Raw genomic sequence first — 26626 nt, 5'->3', positions numbered from 1 at the left:
GGTCTTCAGCTGGCGACGAAAGCAGTACAGTGTAGGCGCCAGGCGGACCTCTCTGGGGAGCTCGTTCCACAACCGGGGTGCCACAGCGGAGAAAGCCCTCCTCCTAGTAGCCACCTGCCTCACTTCCTTTGGCAGGGAAGTGCCACATGATTTAACAACCATCAAATGCAAAGCAGTTACAATTCAAGCTAATTGAGAGGTCTTATTCAATTTAACAGTGTGTTAACCTATGAACTTACTTCAGTTTAACTGGCTTACAGACAATACTATGCATTTGCCAGTCTTTCCTCTGACAATCCAGAGAACAGTAATATATCTGCTTACATCGTGTGCACCTCAAGGATCCTAAAGAGGGTAAAAAAAAATCAAAAATTATTTTAATCTATAGTATGTATTCAGAAGTTTTCGATTCTGTATCTAAAACTATATTCTTATTGTGTTTGCATTAAACATAATACTTCAGTCAGCTTCAAACAATAGTCCTGAAATACTAAAACTCTTGTTTTTGAAGCCTCTTATTAATAATTTGGCATAATTTAAAATAGTGTTTTTCTTGACATAGGAAAACACAAGCTATTAAAACAGGGAGCTTTACATTTAGATATATTTTATATATTAAAAAACTGAAATACACTTATACAACAGAGGAAACCAATGTGGCTCCACAAAAAGCTTAGAGATGACCTGAAAACAAAAAGGGATACATATAGGAAGTGGAAGGAAGGCCAGGCTACAAAAGAAGAGTACAGACAAGTGGCGCAGAAGTGCCGAAATGGCGTCAGGAAGGCTAAAGCTGTGAATGAGCTGAGATTAGCGAGGGATGCTAAAAGCAATAAAAAGGCTTTCTTCAGATACGTGAGTAGTAAAATGCAGAGGAAAGAAATGGTGGTTCAACTGCTTAATGAGGATGGCAAATTGATAACAGACGACAAAAAAAAGGCTGAAGTGCTCAATTCCTACTTTGCCTCAGTCTTCTCCCAAAAGCAGGTCTATGACCCCGCTGGAAAAAGTGAAGCAGAAGTTGAGGGGGCAGGATTGCAGTTTGAGATTGATAAACAAATGGTCAAAGAACATCTAATTTCCTTGAATGAGTTTAAATCTCCAGGGCCCGATGAACTGTATCCTAGAGTAATGAAGGAGCTAGCGGAAGAACTCTCAGAACCTTTGTCTATTATTTTTGCAAAATCATGGAAGACGGGTGAGGTGCCGGACGACTGCAGGAGGGCTAACGTTGTCCCTATCTTCAAAAAGGGCAAAAAGGAGGAACCTGGGAACTACAGACCAGTCAGTCTGACATGCATCCCTGGGAAAATTCTGGAGCAGATTATAAAGAAGTCAATCTGTAAACACCTTGAAATCAATGCAGTGATTACTAGAAGCCAACACAGATTTGTCAGGAACAAATCCTGTCAGACTAATTTGATCTCATTTTTTGATAGGATAACCTCCCTTGTGGACTGTGGGAATGCTGTGGACGTCATATATCTTGACTTCAGCAAAGCTTTTGACAAAGTGCCCCATGATATTCTGATTAACAAACTAGCTAAAAGTGGGCTAGATGGAACAACTATTAGGTGGATTCACACTTGGCTACAGAATCGGACTCAAAGAGTACTTATCAATGGAACCTTCTCAAACTGGGGAGAGGCAACGAGTGGGGTACCGCAGGGCTCAGTCCTGGGCCCAGTGCTCTTCAACATTTTTATTAATGATTTGGATGAGGAGGTGCGGGGAACGCTGATCAAATTTGCAGATGACACAAAATAGGGTGGGATAGCTAATACCCTGGAAGACAGAAACAAACTTCAAAGTGATCTTGATAGGCTGGAGTGCTAGGCTGAAAACAACAGAATGAAATTTAATAGGGATAAATGCCAAGTTCTACATTTAGGGAATAGAAACCAAATGCACAGTTACAAGATGGGGGACACTTGGCTCAGCAATACTACAAACGAGAAAGATCTTGGAATTGTTGTAGATCGCAAACTGAATATGAGCCAACAGTGCGATATGGCTGCAAGAAAGGCAAATGCTATTTTGGGCTGCATTAATAGAAGTATAGCTTCCAAATCACGTGAGGTACTGGTTCCTCTCTATTCGGCCCTGGTTAGGCCTCATCTAGAGTATTGTGTCCAGTTCTGGGCTCCACAATTCAAGAAGGATGCAGACAAGCAGGAGCGTGTTCAGAGGAGGGCAACCAGGATAATCAGAGGTCTAGAAACAAAGCCCTATGAAGAGAGACTGAAAGAACTGGGCATTTTTAGCCTGGAGAAGAGAAGATTGAGGGGAGACATGATAGCACTCTTCAAATACTTAAAAGGTTGTCACACAGAGGAGGGCCAGGATCTCTTCTCGATCCTCCCAGAGTGCAGGACACGGAATAACGGGCTCAAGTTAAAGGAAGCCAGATTCTGGCTGGACATCAGGAAAAACTTCCTGATTGTTAGAGCAGTGCGACGGTGGAATCAGTTACCTAGGGAGGTTGTGGGCTCTCCCACACTAGAGGCATTCAAGAGGCAGCTGGACAACCATCTGTCAGGGATGCTTTAGGGTGGATTCCTGCATTGAGCAGGGGGTTGGACTAGATGGTCTTGTAGGCCCCTTCCAACTCTGCTATTCTATGATTCTACATGACCTATAATGCTTTCTTTGTATGCTAATTAAGTAATAGTCAAGTTTTCACCTTGCTCATTTCAAGTATTCAAAGCACTCTACAAACATTACCACAGTAACTCTTAATACAACATATACACCACCATTTTTGTGCTCATGTTGCAGATGTGGTCTGAAACAGAGATAGTGTTTTGCCTGGTCTAGAACAGAGATAGTGGTTTGCCTAAGGTCATCAAGTAAGTTATGAGCCAGGGACTTCAAATGACATTTGGACTCATTTTACACCCTTTCCAAGTTAAAGGCTACAAGCAAAAATATTACTTGGATCAGATATTCTTAAATCTACTATTCAGACTTCGCACTATTCTATCACAGATCAGGTAGCAGAAACTTACCAAAGAGGCCACAAAAATGACAAGTGAGTGGATTTAATGGATCATACCCTATGTCAGAACAGCTCTGTAATCGTCTCTGTTTTCCATGTATCAAAGCTAAACCAGACACCTGTAATATACATATATTTATAATAGTTTAGACACATATACATCTTAGAATACATAAGATATTATTGTATTGCTATGTTAGCAAAAGCATGCATAGCTGTCACCCAATTTCTTTCAATATAAAATCAATCGACTTCTCCATAATAATCACTACCCAATAAACAAGTAGACAGCTACCAAGGAACCACACATAATATTAGAGCTAAAAAAAGGGAAGCTGTAAACAATGCTGACATTAGAATAGATGGAGGGGAAGAGAGAGAAAGAGCTCTTTTCTTGGTAACTCACAGGATTTATTTCCTTTGCAGATGGCGATAGCACATTACTGGTACCATTCAAAGTTTCCAAATTCCCTAAAATATAGAATAGCAATATTTAAATATGTGGGTTTTTTTTAAAGTGGTATTTTGAATAATTAACTTAGCATATCATCATCTTTGGTTTTGGGATGACAAACTAGGGCTGCATTCTATACACACTTAATTGCACTGAACTCAGATAGACTTAGGCCACAGTTAGACCTAAGGTTTATCCTGGGATCATCCAGGGTTCGCCCCTGCCTGAGCACTGGATCCCCTGTGTGTCACCTAGATGAACAGGTTTGACCCCTGGATGATCCAGGGATAAACCTTAGGTCTAGCTATGGCCTTTCTTTCAAGTAAATGTGCATAGGATTGCACAGCAAGAAGTTACAATTCACTACCAGCTAAGAATAGTAGAATTTTGCTAAATGAGGTTATCATGACACAAGCTAAAACCTGCCCATAAGTAAACAGCACTCAAGGAAGTAATTATGTCCAAAATTATAATTGAATAGCAACTACTTATTTCTCCTTTATAGCAATTAGTTGGTTTTCTAATCAACATAAATTTACCCTCTGGACTGCTGAGCATCAACACTAGAGATTGGTCAGGTGAGAAGTGAGTGGCAAACAGCTGAAAATTTACTGAGGGGACTGTATAATACAAAAGCTACAATATTTTATTAAAAGAAAACACTGCTTAACAGATCTCAATTTGCAGAGTGATGAGATACATAGACGCTTGTCATTCCCATTTACTAAGGCTGGACAAAAATGCAACATAAAATTGCAAGGACAATTCATTGTTCCAGTTCACATATAACAACAGTAAATCATGGGTTAATTAACTCATTATTTGCCATGGTATGTACCAGCACCATTTTGAACATGCAAACTCCGATCAGCCCAATTGGAAACTGCTCTGTGACATCCGAATACTGACAACAATGAGTAATTGTGGATTAAACAACTCAAAGTTAACCTAGCTGTAGACAACTTTGGGTTGTTTAACTCACGATTAACCCTTAGTGCCCATGTTCAGACATCACAGAGCAACCTCTGATTGGTTCGATTCGAGGTTGCATATTTAAAGAGACAGCAGTATGTATTGTGGCAAATCTTGGGTTAACTAATGCAAGGGTTTTAACCCAAGAACAAACCATGGGTTCCTGGATTGTTTACCAAAGTGGTAGGAGTTAGCAGTTGGGAGGCATGACACTTGCTCGCTCCCATGTGGTTCCAACGGTCCATGATTTAAACAATCTGTGGGTAGTCATTATGTGCAAACTAACCCATGATTTGCTGCCATTATGTGTGAACTGGTTTATAGACATTGTACAGTTTTCACAGAGCACAACCCAGAAACAGGGCGTTCCTGGGTTGTTTACCACAGCAGAAGAGGAAATTGGTTGAGAGGAAGCATGTTCATGCAGTCCAACTACCCCACAGTTTGAACAACCCATGAGTAGTCTTTATGTGTGAACCAGGTCACAGAATTAAAGAAATTCAAACTATTTTAAAATGAAGTGTCATTTCTCACCTTTCAGTTCTTCTTTATTCAAGTTTGAGGCAACTATTTCTTTATTAGAGCCACCACGGCAGCCATCATGACTGCTTTCAGTTAAATCACTGTCACAATTTGAAACAAACGACTTAGTCTGGTCAGAAATTGAAAAATTGTTGGGTAACGCTGATGTTTTTTCTTCAAGGAAAGAACTTCTGACATTGGGACCCGTGTAGGGACTTCTCAGTGATTCATTTGGGACTTTGGTCTCTTTGTTCCTTATATGAAGCTTCTGTGCCATTTTGTAAACATCCATATGAGAATCATTCCCCGACAGCTTTAAGAATATTGTTTACCAACTAGGAAGATGAAATTTAAAACAAATTAGGAGCTAAAAATATTAAGGTATGTGATCAGACTACCAAATCTTAAACTTTACCAAAATGTTTGTGCGTTTACATAATTAAATTATGTTAATCACAGCCTTTGTTTAATAGTTAACATTTCATCTTTAGTTTATAAACCAAACCAAGCAGCAAGCTCCTCAGAATTTATGCAATACGGGTTTCCATTCCTTGACACTGAAGACAATCACAAGAATTCTTGCAAAATATTTTTACAATAGGATTTATTTATTTATTTACATTTATATACATTTATATATTTATTTATACAGCTGAAGTTCTCTGGGCGGTTCACAAAAGCTAAAAACAGTAAACATTAAAAGTATACAAAAATTAAAAACCATCAGAGACATAAAAACAACAGTATAAAAACAGCAGCAGCCATTTAAAACAACAATTCCGGGGTCCATTAAAAAAACAAACTTAGCGTTCAAAGCCGTTAAATGCCTAGGAGAAGAGGAAAGTCTTGACCTGGCGCCTGAAAGATAACAATGTTGGTGCCAGGCGAGCCTCATCGGGGAGATCATTCCACAGTCGGGGGGCCACCACCGAAAAGGCCCTCTCCCTTGTTGCCATCCTCCGAGCTTCCCTCGGAGTAGGCACTCGGAGGAGGACTTTAGATGTTGAGCGCAGTGTATGGTAGGTTCATGTCGGGAGAGGCGTTCCATCAGGTATTGCGGTCCCAAGCCATGTAGGGCTTTATAGATTAAAACCAGCACCTTGAATTGGGCTCGGAAACGTATAGGCAGCCAATGCAAGCGGCCCAGAATCGGTTTTATATGCTCAGACCTCCCTGCACCAGCTATCAATCTGGCCGCTGCATTTTGCACAAGCTGCAGCTTCCGAACCATCTTCAAAGGCTGCCCCATGTAGAGGGCATTGCAGTAATCTAATTTCAAGGTTACCAGAATATGGACAAATAAAGCTAGGTTATCCCTGTCCAGATACGGGTGTAGCTGGGCCACCAACCGGAGTTGGTAGAAAGCACTCCGTGCCACCGAGGCCACCTGAGCCTCAAGAGACAGAGATGGTTCTAGGAGAACCCCCAAGCTATGAACCTGCTCCTTCAGGGGGAGTGCAACCCCATCCAGAACCAGTTGAACACCCCCCATCCGGTCAAAGGAACCACCCACCAGCAGCATCTCAGTCTTGTCTGGATTGTTTCAGTTTATTAGCCCTCATCCAGTCCATTGTCGCAGCCAGGCACCGGTTCAGCACATCCACAGCCCCACCTGATGAAGATGAAAAGTAGAGCTTCTTTTCATCTTCATCAGAAAAGCGTACTGATGACAACGCACTCCAAAACTCCGGATGACCGCACCCAACTGTTTCATGTATATGTTAAACAGCATGGGGGACAAGACCGACCCCCGCGGAACCCCATACTGGAGAATCCACAGGGCCAAGCAATGCTCCCCAAGCACCAATTTCTGGAGCCGACCCGCCAAGTAGGAGTGGACCCACTGCAATGCAGTGCCCCCCACTCCCAACTCAGCCAGACGCTCCAGAAGGATACCATGGTCGATGGTATCGAAAGCTGCTGAGAGATCAAGGAGAATCAACAGAGTCACACTCCCCCTGTCTTTATCCCGACATAGGTCATGTTTCCATGCCAAAACCAGGCCTGAAACCCGACTGAAATGGATCCAGATAATCAGTCTCATCCAAGAGTGTCTGGAACTGGCCCGCAACCACCCGCTCAAGGACCATGCCCAGGAATGGAACACTTGCCACCAGCCTATAGTTACTAAGATTTTCCGGGTCCAATGAAGTTTTCTTCAGGAGTGGTCTCACTACCATCTCTTTCAGATGGCCTGGGACGACTCCCTCTCACAGAGAGGCATTAATCACTTCCTTGGCCTGGCTGGCTGTTCCATCCCTGTTAGCTTTTATTAGCCAAGAGGGGCAAGTATCCAATACAGAGGTGGTTGCACGGATCTGTCCAAGCACCTTGTCAACATCCTTGAGCTGTACTAACTGAAACTCATCCAAGAGAACTGGACAAGCCTGTACTCTGGATACCTCACTAGATTCACCTGCTATAACATTGGAGTCGAAGTCCTGGCGGACGCAAAAGATCTTATTTTGGAAGTGCCTAGCAAATTTTTGTGAACTGCCCAGAGAGCTTCGGCTACTGGGTGATATAAAAACGTAATAAATAAATAAATACATTCATTACAGCGGACCTCAGATGGTTCTACCTTGTCCTTGGGGTCAGCAAGTAATAGCCCCCGGACAACTCTGAAAAGCTCCGCTGGGAGCTTTTGCATATTAGAAGATTCCACAAACAAACTAGCCTATGTTTTTAAAAATTATTATTAAAAAAATAAAATTGGAAAGAAAAACTAGTTCTACAGAACGAGCTTAAACCAGTTTAACTACTAATGTCTGCTTTAAATAACTCTGGTATTTATAAGTTTGTGAAGGTACTGTGTTAGCAACTCCAACTAGCTTCAAAGAACTGCAGTAGGAATATAACAATTACATATGCAAATTAACATAGACATGCCCTCATACATAAGAGACTTACCCATTGAAGCATGTAAAAGCAGAAACTGAAAAGGAAACACTTAGGGCAGGGCTTGGCAACGCAATACCCTCCAGATGTTTTGGACTATGTCTCATAATCCCTGAATATTGGCTGGGGCTAATGGGACTTGCAGTCAACATCTGGTGGGCATTAGGTTGCCTTCCCATGACCTAGGGTATCTGCAGACGTTCTAATTGGATTGTATCTCTCAAATCAAGTCAATTCTCATGTGAAACACACAAGGATCAACATAGCTGTTATATAACCTTGACACCCTGATCCAGATTATCCAAGTACTGACAAAAGCCACCAGTAAATTGACAGAAACTCAATAGGTAAAGCTACCACAATTCAGAACCTGCAGATTGGGAAACTGCAAATGAATCACACTTTAAAACAAAAAAAACACCACCACACACCATTATCTTATCTGGAGCTTATCTACTGAGCATGGCTGTAGAGGGCCAGAGCTCCCTATAAATACACCAATTGTTTGGTCATTACATCAAGACAAATGACATATAAGAACTCTGACATGACCAAGCCAGTGGTGCAGCTAGGGATAGACCTTGGGGCCAAAGTCTAGGGTCCCGCAGCTGAGGGGATCCCAAAATAACCACCTAGAAAGCAGAAGGCGATGGCAGCAGGAGCAAACATACTTAGCTTCAGCACCTGGGCCAGCATGATCTTGCAGGGCCCCACCAGGTTTGACATAGGTCACTCCAGCATCCTTTCTTATTTTCTGAAAAAACTGTGGCACCCAGACCAGCATGCTCATGGTTACAAACGCTCATTTTCTACAATAAAATGATGCTTACTCCCAAGTACATTTGTTTAGTACCAAGGCAGCAGAAGCAAACTCCGGACTTAGCTAGACCTAAGGTTTATCCCGGGATCGTCCCAGGGTCATCCCTGCCTGATCCCGGGATATCCTGTGTGTTGTTTACATGAACAGGGATGACCCCGGGACGATCCCAGGATAAACCTTAGGTCTAGCTAAGGCCTCCAATTCATTCCTTTGGTCAGGATGTTATGATTTAAGAACATAAGAGCAGCCATGCTGGATCAGACCAATAGTCCATTTACACAGTGGCCAACCAGCTGTTGACAGGAAACCCACAAGCAGGACTTGAGTGCAACAGCACCCTCCTGCCCAGTTTCCTCAGCAACTAGTGTAGAGAAGCTTACTTCTCTGATATTGGAAGCAGTGTAAAGCTATCAGGACTAGTAACCATGGATAGCCTTTTCATCCAAGAAGAAGGCTATCCACCTCCCCTTTTAAAGTGATCCAAATTGGTGGCCATCACTATATCTTGTAGTAACAAATTCAATTGTTTGACTATGCACTATGTGAAGAAGTGCTTCTGTTTATCTGTCCTGAATCTCCCACCAATCAGCTTCATGGGATGATCTTGGGTTCTAGTATTATGAGAAAGGGAGAAACCCTATCCACTTTCTCTATACCATGCAGTTTTGCACACCTCTATCAGGTCTCCCTTTACTTGCCTATTTTCCAAGCTATATAATTGCAGCTATTGCAACCTTCCCTCACAGGGGAGTTGCTCCAGCCCCTTGATAATTTTAGTTGCCCTTTTCTGCACTTTTCCCAGCTCTACCATATATATATATATATATATATATATATATATATATATTAGGTACGGTGACAAGAACTGTATACAGTATTCTAAGCCTGGTCACACCATAGATTTATGTAAGGGCAGTATGATATTCCTTTCCCAATTTATGCCTAACATGGAGTTTGCCTTTTTTACAGCAGCCACACACCAGGTCAACATTTTAACAGTCTATAAATTAACTTTAACTTTGCTGTTTTAAATTTGTATTTTAAATTTGTATTTTTGCATTGCTGCTGTTTTTATCTTGGTTGTGCTTTTATACTGTATTTTATATTATGGTTTTATACCATTGTTTTGTTTTGAATTGTCTTAAATTTGTAAACCACCCAGAGAGCTTTAGCTATTGGGTGGTATAGAAATGCAATAAATAAATAAATAATAAACATTTTCATCGAGCTGTCGAACACAACCCCAAAATCTTTTTCTTGGCCAGTCACTACTAACTTGGTCAGTCACTGTTAACTCAGATCCCATCACATTATACTTGAAGTTGGGATCCCCCCGCCATGTGCATCACTTGCTTTCATTGAATTGAGTTTAAAATGTGAAACTGCACATGCTCAGCGTATTTGACACACACACACACACACACACACACACGCCTAAATCAGGGCTGGCAAATGTTTCCCTTTCTTTCTTTTTGCTTTAACGTATCATGAATGAAGTTGTAAAGCTTACAATGCAGGTGGGAATGAGATGGATCAATTCCTAATTTGGGGAGGGGCACTGAAGAGCATCAAATCAAAGTTCAGAAATGACTTGGTGCTCTTTGATTGAGAACTAGGAGTTGGGAGAGAGGCAGCCACCAGTTGCATTGAGACTTCCTTTGGTGGTAACAATATAGATGAATAGTCGGAAACGAATAAACAACAAAACTAGCAATCTGCACTGATAACTGTTCCTAGATTCCGTTTAGGTAGGGATTTATTGGAGACTAACCATGGGGTTTTATTTTTATTTATTTATTAAATTTATATACCGCCCCATAGCCAAAGCTCTCTAGGCGGTTTACAGAGATCAACTGCCAGGATCATACAATGAAGAGGCCTCCAAAAAAAGAAAGCCAAACATTTTTTTTCTCCCAACCAGCAGAACTGACATTAGATGAAGGCCATCCTTGCAGCAAAACATGGGGTATGGTTATGTTTTAAAGTTTAGAAATCACACATCAGAGCAAAGCATTGGCATAGGCCTATTTCCAGGTGGTTGCTTTCTCAGCTCTCTTCCATTTCACTACATATGCAGATTCAGCCTATAGAAACCCATATCACACGAATTAAAAGGCCACCTCCAATGCACCTTCACCTAGAAGGCGGCCTCCATGATACGAATGGGTCTTATCCCAAGTACAAACGAATAAGATCGTAGTAAACTCCTATAAACAAAGGGGGGGGTGAGGAGGGAGACGAACAATAGAGGCGCAGGCGCTTAAACACTAAACTGCTAGGCACTGGCCTGCCAAGGCCTAGCGATTTGTAGCCACAACTAACTTAGGTCCCATTCATTTCAATAGGTCTACTCCGTGTAAAATTAAATACTACCCTCTCTCTGAGGAATAAAGCCGTTTATGGGCGTGACAGAATGAGTCCCTGCAGTCTCGAACTCAAGCCCTGAACAAGCTACGGAAGGAAAAACGGGGCTTGGAGGACAATAAAAGAAGCAAAACAAAAACCCGAAACTAGGTGCGCAAAAACACGACCTCCTTCCTCGTTGAATCTTCGAAGGGTACCTAAAAACACGTCTCAGCGCGGCGGCGCCTCGAGGCACAAAGGCCTCGGACCGTGGCAGCCTTCCCAGCTCCTCGTGCCGCGCCGCCCTTCAGCCTTATGCGTAGCAAAGCCTTCGCTTCCTCACACTCACCGCCCCCCTCTTATGGAAGTGCCTCAAGAGCGCCTGCTGCGCGAACGACAACGGGACGTTTGGGGAAACTGAGCGGGAAGAAGAGAGGGAGAGAGAGAGGAAAGGGAAGCCTCGTTAAAGTGCTAGGCGATTGGAGAGGAGCTGAAAGGCGGGTCGCCTCCGCCTCCACCCCTCCTACACGCTTTGCACCTTTTTCTATCCATTCCAAAGTGCAAGCACGAGCAGGTTGCTTTTTCACATTCACTCTGCTGTTGCAACTGCGCGTAGCCTGATGTAGTCCTGTCCTCACGTACGAATGACTCAAATCAACTTCACTGCCTGCGCACGTGCCCACGAGTTCTTTGCAAATGAAACATGTGTGCAACAACAGATAGTGAACACTGCTGGTTTTATCACGCTTGCTACAACTATCTACCCCAGTGATATACACGCGGTTCCCCATAATGCTGACGTTTTCCCGTTTGCCATGCGCTGTGGTGCAATGTGCTTTACAGGCTGCATTGAGTTTGCAAGACGAGTAGTATGGGATGTTCATGTTTTTTTGAGTTGATTTATATGGGGTCTCGATTTCTGGACAGGGAAATGACTGGGACCCTGATCGGTAGGACAATGGCAGTCACGAATTTTCTCCGTCCTACAAAACTAAATCGCATACAGGAAAGCGTGGCTCAGTGTGTAGTATCCCTCAGGCATAGGGTCCATATTTTATTCCAATATGGCGGCAGGCACTAAAACCCTTCTTCAAGTGGATTTCTGAAGGGGATAGTCCCACTTCTGACACCATGTAGTATCCCTCAGGCATAGGGACCATACGGGTGAGCTTACCTGCTCAGCCTGCCACTTGCCCCTAGACTACCAGGCAATAACTTCAGAGTCTTTTCCTTGCTGGATTCCTTTATTACTAAAACCTCCTAGAACAGTGACACTCCAAAACCCTGTAGCAAGGCCCACACCACCAAGCGGCTGAAACAGAGGCCCCGCCCAGGCCTTCCATGAGGACCTGGAGACTAGCAGCTACAGGCCTCTTAAAGGTATATACATCCACATATCACACAGTGAACTCGGGTGATTTCGCTTGTTAAGGGTACTGGTGTCGCGGGATGCTGAAAAAATCATATTATTCCATCTCCGTACCATTCGATTCTTTGTTACGTGGAATGCAGTTGCACAAATATAGGGGAGTACATTCCAATTGACACAGTGGTCCTTCTGAGTCAGTTTATTTGTATGCTGCTTTACCATGGTAAACCATGCTTAAAGCAGAACTACATCAAAATAAGTAAATATAGACTAAAGCAACATTTCAAGGCAGTTTCCCTTTTCTAAGGCATATCAAACATAAGTCACCAAATGCATTGGCTATTGTGCGTCTGGTCCCAGTTCAAAGTGCTGGTCACTCTTAACCTTTAAAGCCACATATGGCTTGAAGGACTGCCATCACTTATATAATCTTGCCATGCAGTAAATTCTGCTTCAAAGATCCTTCTCAAGTGCCTCTCATTATCATTAAGATCTGTTAGGCTGGTGTACACAAGAGATAGGGCCTTCTCTGTGGTGGTTGCAGCGGTGTGGAACTCCCTTCCTCTGCACATTTAGACAAAAACAAACAAACAACCCATGGCTGGCCGGAAAATTCTGGGACTTACAAGATTTCTTTCTGCCTAAACTGGCATAACATTGTACCCTAAACAAATAATCAATCAACCAAATATTAGTCATAGAAACATTTCAATAGGACAAAGCAACTCATATCATTATTTACTGTTTTACTCTGTACAGCACCATGTACATTGATGGTGCTATATAAATAAATAATAATAATAATAATAATAATAATAATAATAATAATTAAACCCAATATTACACCAAGATTAAACAATCCACTAATAGGTCTTAGTATAAATTATTGTTTTGTTTTTGTATTTCAATTAAGTCTTAGTATGAATTAACAATTGAAATACAAAAACAAAACTCAAAGGCACCAAAGATAAGTCATATCCAAATTAAATGCTTTTCCCAGCAGTAATTCCTAAGCAACACCCCTGGCCTCCAGGTGGAAAGGGACAAGACAGAGAAGAAGGAATTCCAGTCTTTCAGGACTCACAAGCAGATTGCCCCTTCCCCCATTTCCATACAAGCGACTGCTGTCTAATACAGAAGAGAAGCACCATGGCTGTATTGAACCAGCATTCCGTGTTCAAGGCAGCATGCCACACTGAATTAAAAAAACAAAGGCAAAATTATCTTGGCCATAAGAAAAATTCCAGAATCCTTATTAGGCTAACACTTTATTAGGCCAGCACAAAGTCACGCCCCCCTGCCCCACACCACCAAAAGTGCAGACTTTTGAGATCTACAGATTTCTTCATCATGGCATTACAAAAAAAAAAAAAAAAAAAAAAAAAAATCTGAGTGTGTAGGAGGAGGAAAAAAGTTGGTGCTAAAGTCTGCATGGTCAGAGTTTTAAAAGGGGGAGGTTGCGGACATTCAAATTAAGCTCTACCAGGTGATATAAGATGGCTTCAGGTTGCATTTAGGACTGCTGGGATAAACAAACAGATCATCGTCTCCCATTTTTGAAGTTATAAAATGCAGCTGTAACTCTGAACCATCTCCATCCTTATGCAATCCTTGGGTGGAAATCAGAAGTAGAGAGAAGCTAAACTGCAGTTATCCATGTGGTGTAGTGGCTAAAGTGTTGGACTGGGAGTCAGGAGATCTGGGTTCTAGTCCTCACTTGGCCATAGAAATCTGCTGGGTGACTTTGGGACAGTGACAGACTCTCAGCCCAACCCACCTCACAGGGTTGTTGTTGTAAGGATAAAATGGAGAGGAGGAGGATTATGTACACAGCCTTGGGTTCCTTGGAGGAAAAAAGGCGGGATATAAATGCAATAAATAAATAACAAACAATGGGATTGCTAAAGAGCCACAACAGGTGAGAGCATTGGTTTCATGTCCTGCTTGCGGTCTTCCTGGAGGCATTTCAGATACGTCCCAATTAGCGTGTGTTGGATACACTATAAGATCACCTTCCAAAACCCACTTCCTCTTCCAACCCAGTCCTAATAAACATGCATACTTGTAAGTAAATGTCATCGAAACCAACAGTTTCGCCGAGTAAAGCGGACTAGGAAAACAGCTGCAAGCGAGATAAGCTCGGAAAGCGAGCCTGACCGAATAGAACGTGCCGGACCCAGGATCTTATGCCTTGGCTTGTACGGCTTAAATTGCAGAGAAGCAAGCAGCCACTTGTTGTGGTATCTGCGTATGTAACCATTCCGGATCCTACTCTAATACGCCAGTTTGATGATTTTGTGAGCTAGACCACCAAGAGGGAATCCCCCCTGACCCCATGTCACCGGTTTCACTTCTGCCCTGACCTAAACAACCGCTTCTTGCGGCGGCGAGGGGAAAGCTTGCAGCCTTACTCTTAACTCCCAAACCAGCCGCTTTAATCCTCCCACCACCCCCGTGAGGTCAACCCCTGAACCGACACACCCTGCCAGGTACCAGTAGGAGGCATCCCCTCCGTCTGGTTTGCTAGCACACTCCTAATCGCACGCCCGTGACGAATGATGATCGTGCTTTGGGGCTTGCTGTTGAGCAATGCCCAGGGAGGCGAGCAAGTCAGAAAACCTCCCACTGGCCTCATCCTCGCCTTGCTTGGCGTTCAAGAGGCGCCCAGTCCATACTCTCCTCCCCCTTGCAGGCAGATAATCAGGCCTCGCTCCGCCTCTGCTCCTCCTCTCAGCTGAAGCTGCTCCGGGTGTCTGCGGCAGCCATCTTTGTTGATGTGTCAGCTTTCAGATCCTTCTTAGGGGACCGCAGCAGTAACAAGAGGAGGGAGAACAACCCACCCCAACCCTCTGGTGTCCTCGTTATTAATTAGCGATGGGAGATCCGCTACTATTGCAGCTCATACTCTGGTTTCCAGCTTCCTAGCAAACCGGTAAGAGCTTCCTGGCTGGGCAGGGGTGTGCAGATCTGCTGATTTTAATCACAGGGAATGTGGATTAATAGATGTAGGTTGAGAGGAGACATACATAGAGCTTGTTACTAGGCAGGAAAAAACACACAGACCCTGCTTAGTCTATTTGATTGCGATGGCTTCATTCCTTTACCTGTCCCCTGCGTTAGATCTAGAAATTGGTTTGACATCGAGATACTGAACCCTTGCCTCCCCCCACCCGCGCCGATCATTTTCGTAGTTCAGTAAATTGTGGTGTGATCATATATGCCTTGGTGGCTTTGTTACTGGTTGCTTTGTTTTTAATCAAACCTTCCCTTAAAAGATTGATTGAAGTTTCTCTCTAAAAATTAGATAAACATTGGCGTACCTGTTTTACCAGGAAGTAAATTAATAGAGGTGAGTGCCTTGCCCTCAAGGTCACATGTGAAAGGATAATACGGTCTGAATTCCATTGCTGTTTGGCATTTTTAGGGATACGTTTGTACAGGTGCGTAGGTGTTCCTGTGAATACAAATCTTCTCTGCATTTCTAGTAAGATTCCTTGTTGTTCTACGTCCAAAGTTGTCAGCCGGCGAAATTGTTCAGAACCTTTAGCGTTTCTGATCCCAAATGCGGGAATTCTCTCTAAGGGTGGCTCTAAATATGAACGGACGCCACAATTGTTACAGGAGTTCTTTGATAACAATGTTTTGATCGTTCCGTTCCATCTACAGTTTAGGACGTAGGGGTGGAGAAGGATTGTACAGGCTGATTTCAGCATTATTGGTGTAAGGTTCGTGTGAGATTTAGCAAAACGGAATTTGATTGAATGCAATACAAGAGCAGGTGAGATAAAACATTCTATTCTGGTTAAGGTTAATGTCCTAACTGAGAAGCTTTTGTAGTACTCCTTGGCTCAGCTGCTGTGCTCCCTCTCCCATTCTGTATAATGTTTGCATTTCAGGCATTTTTTCAATGGAAAATGTTAATGACTGTTTGTACTGTCTCCAAGCAAAAGATTAGGAAAGCCTTCCCCTATCTTTCTTTCTGGTCTTAGTTCCTGCATTATCAGAAGGTAGCCCTTAGATACTGCATAGCAAAGGGGGTGGCAGGGTGTAATCTTCCCAAGATTTACAGCCTGCTTCTGTGTATGGTCACTTAGAAACAAATCACAGAGACTTAACGCCAGGTATGTGTGCCTAGGATTTCAGTCTTTGTTATTGGCTTAGATTTTTAGCTATAGACAATGGGCTCTATGACTTCCATAGAGTCCCTATTGCCTGTAAAAGCATACATTATGAATAAAGTCACTTACATCATGGCCCAGATCTCAGAAAGCAATTTGTTCACAAAGCCATTCTACACAGTGTCTTTTCACCTTGCTAAAAGGGCCTTTCTAAACTATGTTATAGGGTGAAATCTGGACATGTTTAATTTGACAAGCCTGAGTAGCCATTTCTGCATTCAAAGATAAGGAAATATACAGGGGTGTTATTGTTTTAATATAATACCTTACATTTTTTATTCTGATTCTGGAGGACGGTCCTTTTGTCAACAAAATTTTATGTGAAATAAAATAGAAATTAGTAAGCATGTTTAGGTAAAGTGTTTTTTAATGTTTGTTGTCAAATGGTCTTGTTGTAGGCATGTGAACAAAGAAATTGTTATTTTGAAAGGCTTGCTGAGATGAGATTCTAATTCTAAGGCCAGCTGGTATGAGGTGGTCTCAACAAATTTGTTTATTTGCTTAAAATCATATATCCCACCTTTCTGGTCAAAAGAAATTCTCAAAGCAGCTTACAAAAAATGTGGGAATTTTGTTTTGTTTTGCTAATATTAAATGGTACGTAAATAGAAATAAACTGGTACAGTTAGTTGCTGGGATAGCACAACAATCAATTCACCACAGAAACTCAGCAGAGCAAAAAATGTGTAGAATTGGTCTTAAGCATTTGGAATAAAAGTTTAAGGTGTGTCACACCTGCTGTTCTAGTTCAGTACCATGATCTGTGATCTCTAATGCCACTACAACCTGCTTTTTCTATATTATTTCCCTGTCTATATTTCCATAATATGGTTTCAATAGGTTTACAAGTGACCTGAAGCATAATGGAACAGAACTTCCTGTTGACAGATTTTAAGTAGTTGCTACCAAGGCCTGTTCTACCTTTACACAGCATATGCAATTGCATAGAACAGGGATGGGCAGCTTGTAGGCCTCCAGATGTTTTGGCCTACAACTTCCATGACCCCTCAGTGTTGGCTATGTTGGCTAGGATTTATGAGAGTTGTTGGCCAAAACAACAGGAGCAAAATAAGCTGCTATAGAATGTGTGTGTGTGATAAGTCATGCTACATCTGGCTGGTAATGTAGGACCAGTATTGGTGGCAAGTCTCAACAAGCTGAGGGCCCCAAACCTCATGAGCATTTTTGGCATTTTGCAAAACTGTCTTGGGCACTACAACAAAAAGGCTACCATGGGAAGCGTGCCCAAAAGACTGAGTACAAGGCAGAGGTGGGGGCTGAGCAATAACACACTAAACAATTCCTTTGAGCCCACAGTTCTCAGTGCTAAGAGACCCCTGTTTCTCAGAAGGCAAGCTCTTTTTTTCTCCTGCACCCTTCTGCCAGGCAACTCATTTTTTCCTATCTCTTTTTTGCTCACACTGTGGATTTCCACCCATACAGACACATACTCACTCACACACATGCACCTCGCCTCACCACCCACAGACATGCTTGCTCTCCATCTCTCTCTCACTTTCACGCACAGACACTCTAGCAACCCATGTTTCTGTCTTTCATGCATGCAAACATACATGTCTGTCCCTTCTCCTCATCCCTGCAAGCAGATGAAAAACCAAATTAAAGGGACGGGGAATGATCTGGAGAAATGTACTTATTGTTGTATGGTTGGGATCACACAAAAACGGTGGCAACCTTAAGGAATTATAGCAAGCTATGGAAAAAACATTGACTTGATATACTATTAGTCAGGCGAGGCCCATTGTTTACACTTAACAGATAAGTGGTCCTCCAGATGTTTTGGCCTTTGACTCCATGATGTGGCTAGAGCTGATAGCAGTTGGCTATGTTGGCTAGAGCTGATAAGTGTTGTAGGCCAAAACATATGGAGGGTCACAAGTTGTCCACCCCTGCTATATAGAACTGCAGCCATGGTGTCCATATGTATATCAAACGTAGCAAAGCATTGCTACTAATGGCAATGCTACTTTGTGCTTTATAGGAATGGCAGAGAAAGGAGAATATAGTTCTCTTTGTTCTTCTGGGAGGGAATGTAAAGTTAACACAATAGTTATTGATTACTTTTTCCACGGTCAGTACAGCTTACCTGCTAACATGGGGTGTAGCAATGGATACCACTTATTTCAACAACCTTTCTTGTAGTAGGGAAAAAGATAGAATATGAATGTAATAATAAAATAAGGGAAATGAATACTTGGTTACATGGATGTTAAGAACTTAATAATCTCCCCTATGAGGGAAGGTTACAACAACTTGGATTGTTTAGCTTGGAAAAAAGGAGGCTAAGGGGAGACATGATAGAAGTATACAAATTTATGCATGGTGTGGGGAATGTGGATAGGGAGACACTTTTCTCCCTCTGTCAAAATACTAGGACCCGGGGTCATCCCATGAAGCTGATAGGTGGGAGATTCTGGACAAATAAAAGGAAGTACTTATTCACACAGCGCATAGTTAAACTTCCGCAAGATGTAGTGATGGGCACCAATTTGGATGGCTTTAAAAGGGGATTAGATCAATTCCTGGAGGAGAAGGCTATCAATGGGTACTAGCCCTGATGGCTATGTGCTACCTCCAATATTTGAGGCAGTAAGCCTAGGAGGACAGGGCTTCTGTATATACAGTTGTATAGAAAAGAGAATTTCCGCAGGTGCCATTTGTATGCATGGAGCACCTGGTGAAAATCCCTCTTCATCACAACAGTTAAAGCTTCAAGAACCCTGCCCCCTTTTGGTCATTGTCATAGCCATTACTATATACAGATATAAAATATAATATCCAATCACTATCAAAGACACTCCTATATATAGATATAAAATACAAAACACAATTGACTTGTTCCTGGTGTTAATCCATTTTGTTATTCATTACCTTATGCGGGTCAAAATCCAGTCCACGTAGCTGAGCAGTATACTACAGTGAACTTCACCTTGGAGATCATCTGTAATTGAATCCTGGGCAAAGTGCAAATCAGATTATACTAGAAGAATTCTTATGAGAAGACTGGTGGTGGAAAGACATTTAGGCTACAATCCTGTGCCTACTTACCTAGGAGAAAGCTGAATTGAACATGTCTATTTTTCAGTAACTTACTTCTGATTAGACATGTATATGATAGTGCTGTAAAGGAATGAACAAGTGAGGCCCTGCAACAAAATTATTGCAATGTAGAATGTTTCTTTTCAGAGTTCCAGTAATTCCATTTTATTCCCCTTCCCCACAACCGGTTGACATTCCATGCCCATAGGGAATGCTCAGTCTTCATTCAGCTTTGGGGGGTTATCCCTTCCTCCATTTTGTGTGTCGTTGTCCCCCACCTCCAAGCTCCATGGTTGGTTTTTTTGAGCAAGGCGAACATACTTCTGCCCAATCCCAGCTACGGAATCTTTAATTTCTCCATTGATTTCTGTCTGCAGCTCTAAGTTCTGCCCCTGAGGACATTTAAAAATAGCTTCTTACTGTGAACCAGCATGTTGGACTGGGGTTCTGGAAATCCGGGTTCTAGTACCCACTCATGAAGCTCACTGGGTGCCTTTGGGCCAGTCACTAACTCACAACCTAACCTACCTCACAGGATTGTTGTGTGGATAAAATGGAGAGGAGGAGGATTGTGTGAGCTGACTCGGATTCCTTGCAAGAGGAAGAAAAAAGAGAGGCATATACTTGTAATAATTAAAATAAATAAATAAAACAAAACCCTGAAAGTGACCTTTACATATGATGCGATGGCTCTTTCTATGCGTTATCTATCAGTGTCTCTACCATTCTCCATTTCCAGTCATTCCCCCCTCCCCTAAGTTGTCAGGATTCCCCCCTCCAGTCTCTCAATTTTCTTACCATTGAATTTTTATGGCACTGTTTTGGGGTGGGTGAGTGGGTTAAGAATTGTTTTGAGCTTCTGCAAACTTCATGGGTGGTGTGGTTATGTGCATGGGTGGTGCAGTTTTGGATATATAAGCAGAAGCATGGGAATACTTGAATTAGTGTTGGAAGGAATAATATTAAATATTGGAATACTGTGGAAAATATCAGATGGAAATAAATTCACAGGTCAGCTGAAAGTGCATAGCTTCCATTCATTTGGTTTAATATTTGATTTGTATATACCGCCCCATAGCCGAAGCTGTTTGGGCGATTTATAAAAATATGAGTCATTGTGCCTTTAGTCAGTTCCAAAGGTTCCAACCTGGAACCAAAAGGAAGTGTTTGCACGCTTGATGTCATTTTTTAATTAAAATTGTGTGTGTGTGTTTTAAAAAGGCCCTGTGTTAGCTAAATTTAGGGCAATTTGGGGTCTCTCATCTTGTCTGTCATCGATATTAGTTGGGCTGCACATGGGAGGAGGATTGGACTCGGAGAAGTCTTTTTTCTTTCTTTCAGTCATGGCAGTTTAGGCTTGGCAAGAGCATGGAGTAGTTACAACAGTGAAGAGACAGAGTCCAACTTGCCTGGGAATGGGAATTATGCCTTTAATGGTGACACAGGCATGCAAGCAGTGGATGCTTATGGCACTCAAAGAACCACATCCATCAACACACACATGATTGCAGTTCTGCTCTCGGAGTAGGGAATAGTATACTTTCCTGTCAATGTATTTCATCATCCAGCAAAACCGTGGTTTGGCCATCAGGAACCATCCTTTCTATTTCGCACCCCTCCTCGCCTTCACTTCCAGTTTTGTGGTAACCATAATTTTACTGTGATGTCTGAACTGGCCAAACTATGGTTACCACTGGGCATAGTTTGGCTCTAGAGCAACTTCAAACCATGTTGAGGCTAACTTCAACCAGGAAGTGCAGGAGATAATTTGACATTGAGTGGGTAGAACATTATTATTATTTATTATTATTTATTTATATAGCACCATCAATGTACATGGTGCTGTACAGATTACACAGTAAATAGCAAGACCCTGCCGCATAGGCTTACAATCTAATAAAGTTGTAGTAAACAATAAGGAGGGAAAGAGAATGCAAACAGGCACAGGGAAGTGTAAACAGGCACCGGGTAGGGTGAGGCTAACAGTATAGAGTCAGAACAAACTCAACATTTAAAAGCTATAGGGAAAAGAAAAGTTTTTAGCTGAGTTTTAAAAGCTGTGATTGAGTTGGTAGTTCTCAAGTGTTCTGGAAGAGCGTTCCAGGCGTAAGGGGCAGCAGAAGAAAAAGGACGAAGCCGAGTAAGGGAAGTGGAGGTCCTTGGGCAGGCGAGAAACATGGCATCAGAGGAGCGGAGAGCACGAGCGGGGCAATAGTGTGAGATGAGAGAGGAGAGATAGACAGGAGCTAGACCGTGAAAAGCTTTGAAGGTCAGCAGGAGAAGTTTATATTGGATTCTGGAGTGAATTGGAAGCCAATGAAGAGATTTCAGAAGTGGAGTGACATGGTCAGAGCGGCGGGCCAAGAAGATGATCTTAGTGGCAGAGTGGTGGACAGAGACCAGCGGACTGATGTGACTCAATGGCCTTGTAGGCCCCTTCCAACTCTGCTATTCTATGATTCATTGGCAGCTGCTTGGCCCCTGTGCTGGACTAGATGGACCCTTGGCCTGATCCAGCCTCAGGGCTCTTATATCCTTAACTCTCCACACCCTCCATTGCTCTGTTATCCCAGTCTTAGAATCAGTCATATTTCCCCAACAGGCACATCCAGTGAAGAAAAATAATTGCCAGGCTGAGGGCTCTCACAGAACTAAAGGCCAACATTTCAGGGTGGAGTGGTGCGTTTCCAAGAAACGTAGTTCCATTGCCTCCATGGGGGGTGAGGGCAATGGCAGAGCAGGCCACATGTGTGAGAACTCTGCCCGAGGAGAGCCTCCTGCCCATAGTGCCAGCTGCAGGGCAGAGCGGAAGGCCAACCACAGGCTCAGCAGGGGGACTGGGGGCACCCAGCTTCTGTGAACATGTGAACATGGCTTGAATTCTGGAAAAAAGAATATCTCTGCAACAAATTAACCTGAATAACAACCTTGTAAGAATATACAATTATTAAGCTTTTGAAAAAAAAAAGCCAGTGAAAAGGCACTGTTGCAGATTCTCCCCTCAATTGTTGTGCTTGTGCTGTTTTAAAGTTCAAATCTCTTTTTTTGAGAGATAATTACTTCTAATGTTTCTTCTTCTTCTCATCCCCAGTTTACAACTTTCCATGCCTACCTTTTCTTCAAAATTATGTTAGTGTTACCTGTATCCGTGGTGGACTGTTCCTGAGAATGATGACTGACTGTCATCTTGGGAGGATATTAGCACCTTTGCAAAACTTGACTCCAAATTGTTGTTGTTGTTCCCCTCCTAAGTTCTCCAGTGCCCCATCTAGTTACATTTGAAGTTTGTCCCATTGCCTGGATAGGATTATGATGAGGAAGAGCTCTGCTGGTGGTGGAAGCAACGTCCACTCTGGAGACCCCAGTTATGATCTCCGCTGGTTAAATCTGCCACCAGCAATGTTCCTGCCATCAATACACCCAGAAACAGAGTGTTCTTGGGACAGGCAGGTGAGAGTGAGAACCAACCTTGGATCTGCTGCATCCAAAGTCCCTCCTTTTCCAGCATGAAGCCCCATGGTTTCAATGGTAGGGGGCAACAAATTAAAAAGTGCTGGTGATAAGCAAAAACAATACCCCCCCTCCCAGTGCCAGCCTTCGCCAGCATGAGCAGCAATGCTTGGGAAATGGAGGATAATCTGCCCTTTGTTCCCAACCCTACTTAGGATTGCTCTGTAAGATGTACAGAGTATATAACAATTTCTACTGAGATGGCCTTGTTAGTCATTTCAGGTTCCGAAGGACTCTCGCCTTTAAAGTATGTAAGATATTTTTTAAAAAAATTGGGGGCCAAGAGATGTTGATGAAAGTAACCAAAATATCTACTCTTCAGATGCTGGCACATGAACCCAATTCTTTTAAAAAGGGATTGTTACCTATTTTATCTATATGCTCCAGTATACACAATTCCTTAGAATCCATTTAAATTCTTTGGTTAAGAAGTTTGTATGATAATTTTCTCAAATCTCACAGCTATTCAACCACTGAGTCTTATCTTACTTAATATTTGATGAGACAGGGCCCTTGAGCCAAAGAGTGTGTTAATGTCTGAGCTTCACGCTTTCCCATGTTTCTTCTTTTGTTACCAGTAAATCTATTTTGTCATCCCCGCCTACTAGTAAATCTTACTTTGTCAGCTCCACTCTATAAAATATGTTTATCTTTTTCTCTTTGCTTCTTTAGATCTCATTTGTTGTTTTGTTTTGAGGGTCCCCCGCCATTCCATTCGTCTCTTACCAGATGTTTAGAGAGTGATGATCAGTGCTGTTAAAATGCTACCATAATATGCAAGAAAATGCACCCACTTCATTCACTGCATTTAAAAGAGAGAGAAATTAGCCTACCTTTGTGAGAAGAAAAGGTATATTTAACAGGAGTACTTTTGAATATTGTCTACAAAGACTTTTGGTGTTACTGTCCAATTTGAAAGGGAATAAATTAAAGGGACAGCATTTTAAATGTTAAAACTTTAAATTTTAAAGGGACAGCTTAAACAAATTTACAAAACATCCCTATATCAGTTTGTAATTAATCTATTGAATTTTACTTCTGTAGTAGGCTATAGAAGCTTTGTCCCACTTTAATAGGGTACCTATCCCACTTATCTGTTAAGAGCAGGAACGGTCAACACAAAAGTTACAATACAATTGGGGATATACTGATACCGCAGTTTTAATTTGATTTCTTTAATTGGCATGTGATACATTTTTAATACTATTTAACTAAACTCAATCCTTTACCTGGAAGGGAAAAGATCCTGGTGGGGAAATGATATTTTATTTGTAAGATTTATCTATTTCCATGAAGGCAAAGCAATATTTGTTGTTAGCCAAGAAGGGAACGATTCCTTCTTTGCTTCTGTGAAATAGAGGGCTGGCTGTGAAGCATCTTGATTACTTTGCTCTTTAGACTTTTCAAGACCTTTGTTCTGTGTTTGGCACTAAAATGTTCCATGTTCAAAGGGATTTTGTACATGAGGTGCAGGGAAGGGTTTTACTCATATAAAACAATGAGAAAATGACAGTACTTCACATTATTCTGCTAGTAGCAATTAACAATAATATGCAGATGTATACGAGACTTGTCTAATAAAATAGATCATACACCTAACACTTTCTGTTTGCAGAGTGAATAAACCTAAAATGTTGTGGTTTCATCTGTATCTTTAATGCGTTCCATGCAAAGCTGGGAGAGTCCCAGCAACATTCAATGGTAAAAACAAGAAATAAAGTTTTATGCTACTACTGTGATCAGCAGTACTCTGTATTCCAGTTTATTTTATTTATTAATTTATTACATTTATATACCGCCCCATAGCCAAAGCTCGCTGGGCGGTTTACAAAAAATTTAAACAGTGAACATACAAAATTTAAAACCATAAAAAGCATAAAAAGTTATCTCTTGAGTTACCTTTTCTTGCATTGTATCAGATAAGTTTATATTTTAAAGCAATATCTGTGGTATAAAACACCTAGAGGACCCCAGGTTGGGGAAGGCTGCTCTAGTTCATGATTTCCTCACTCAGTCCATGTTGAAATGTATCCACTTCCAAAAGATGTCTCACTCTCTCTTTATGACATGAGCTATATTTGCATTTTCTTCCTAGATTTGTGGTGGAAGGATGGATGAGAGCACACCAGAAGAGCAAGGTACAGCTAAGCTTTCAAGGACTGAGGATGCATCCTTTGGCTCATCAACTGTGGAGGAAGCTGGCAAAACGCTGGGAATTCAGGATGGTCTACATATGGCATACACTGGAGGTGAAAAAAACACTTTGAGCACTGAAAGCCAAGAGTTGGTTCCCTCTTCACCAGCTACTGATGCAAGTGGGAATGTAGACCTGACTGAAGGACAGCTTGCTTCAGATTTTCATGGCGATGGAGACTGTTGTGTGAAATCATTTGAAATACAAACAAAAGGATCTGTGAAAGCAGATTGCTTGCCTAGCGGAGATGATAGCGAACAGCAGGTTTTGAAAACGGATGACACAAATCAGTCCCTGACGGACATATTGCATGATCATATGAAAAGGCCTTTGGGGGCCTGTTCAGAAAGCCCATATGACACAGATTGTACCAAGAACCTTATCTCAACTATACGGAATGCTTCCTCTCAGGAGGCTTTGTTAGAAGAAATCGAGTCTGAACTTCTGTCAACAGATCTATTGAAAGATCATAAAGTTTCAAATGGGGTTTGCAAGAGCGGGGCTACATTGGCTATATTTGAAAAATGCATGCAAGACAAATATCTGCAGCAGGAACACACAATAAAGAAGTGAGTACTGGGTGAACATCTGCGCTGTGATCTTTAAACATCAGTGTTCCCTGTTGCTGTGATAGGGCTTTGTGCTGGCTAAATATAGTGACGTATTTGTGGCTCCAGTGTTGGCTTGGACAAACACCATCGCTCTCGGGAGCCTCTCCAGCTTTCAAGAGGCTGAGAGGTTCTTTTACACGTAATGTCACTCCAAACTCTATTGCAAATGCGTAAATGGCCATGTGAACCACACATCTGGACATCAAGGGGGCTTTAGATTTCTCTCCCCCTTCCCCACCTTCCTGTCACTCAATTGGTAGTCTTCTGTCAATGGTTTTTGGAACTGAGAGTAGCTTCAAGAGCAATCTGTGATTTGATGTGTGGGTCTTGTGTTTAAAGCAGAAAGTAAATAATCTCCATTTGGGTGAGTGCAGTTCCCATGCTTATCTAAAGTAGCTCTGGGGATCTTGGTCTTTGTCGAACAAATGTCTTCATCTTCATCTTCTTGTTGTGGTTGTGGTTGTTGTTGTTTGTATCCCACCTTTTGCCCAATGCTGGGCCTCAAGGTGGCGTTACAAAATTAAAACATATCCAGTTAAAACCTATAAATAGAAATATACAAAAGTTAAAAATATATTAAATGTGTTCCGATATTAAAACATTTTAAATATACGATAATTTTAAAAGTCCTAGGCATAGACAGGGGTCCAGATTATTTGCTAAAGGCCTGCCAGAACAAGAAAGTTTTTGCTTGCCT

The 26626-nt window shown here is 42.1% G+C and overlaps 2 protein-coding genes across 4 annotated transcripts in view; one reads left to right on the top strand and one right to left on the bottom strand.

Moving 5' to 3' along the window:
* TDRD1 (tudor domain containing 1) overlaps nucleotides 1-5238 on the bottom strand; it is a 35512-nt gene extending 30274 nt beyond the window's left edge. The window contains exons 1-4 of the mRNA XM_063131571.1: nucleotides 4959-5238; nucleotides 3405-3469; nucleotides 3009-3117; nucleotides 240-345 (exon numbers count right to left, since the gene is read on the bottom strand). Coding sequence (XP_062987641.1) covers nucleotides 240-345; nucleotides 3009-3117; nucleotides 3405-3469; nucleotides 4959-5238 — 560 coding nt within the window. The remainder of the gene's footprint in view (nucleotides 1-239; nucleotides 346-3008; nucleotides 3118-3404; nucleotides 3470-4958) is intronic.
* Nucleotides 5239-15131: 9893 nt separating this feature from the next.
* Nucleotides 15132-26626, top strand: part of CCDC186 (coiled-coil domain containing 186) — a 45162-nt gene continuing 33667 nt past the window's right edge. Inside the window, exons 1-3 of one of the 3 annotated variants that reach the window (XM_063132692.1) lie at nucleotides 22775-23064; nucleotides 23797-23974; nucleotides 25220-25887. In XM_063132692.1, the coding sequence (XP_062988762.1) occupies nucleotides 25235-25887 (653 nt within the window). In that variant the 5' untranslated portion in view covers nucleotides 22775-23064; nucleotides 23797-23974; nucleotides 25220-25234. Of the gene's footprint in view, nucleotides 15309-22774; nucleotides 23065-23796; nucleotides 23975-25219; nucleotides 25888-26626 lie in introns of those variants that run through there. The other 2 variants (XM_063132691.1, XM_063132693.1) reach the window with 2 other exon arrangements.

Source organism: Elgaria multicarinata, chromosome 8, assembly GCF_023053635.1.
Source record: "Elgaria multicarinata webbii isolate HBS135686 ecotype San Diego chromosome 8, rElgMul1.1.pri, whole genome shotgun sequence".
Taxonomy (NCBI): domain Eukaryota; kingdom Metazoa; phylum Chordata; class Lepidosauria; order Squamata; family Anguidae; genus Elgaria; species Elgaria multicarinata.
Note: the sequence above shows the minus strand (reverse complement) of the source record. Positions and strands in the feature narration are given on the sequence as shown.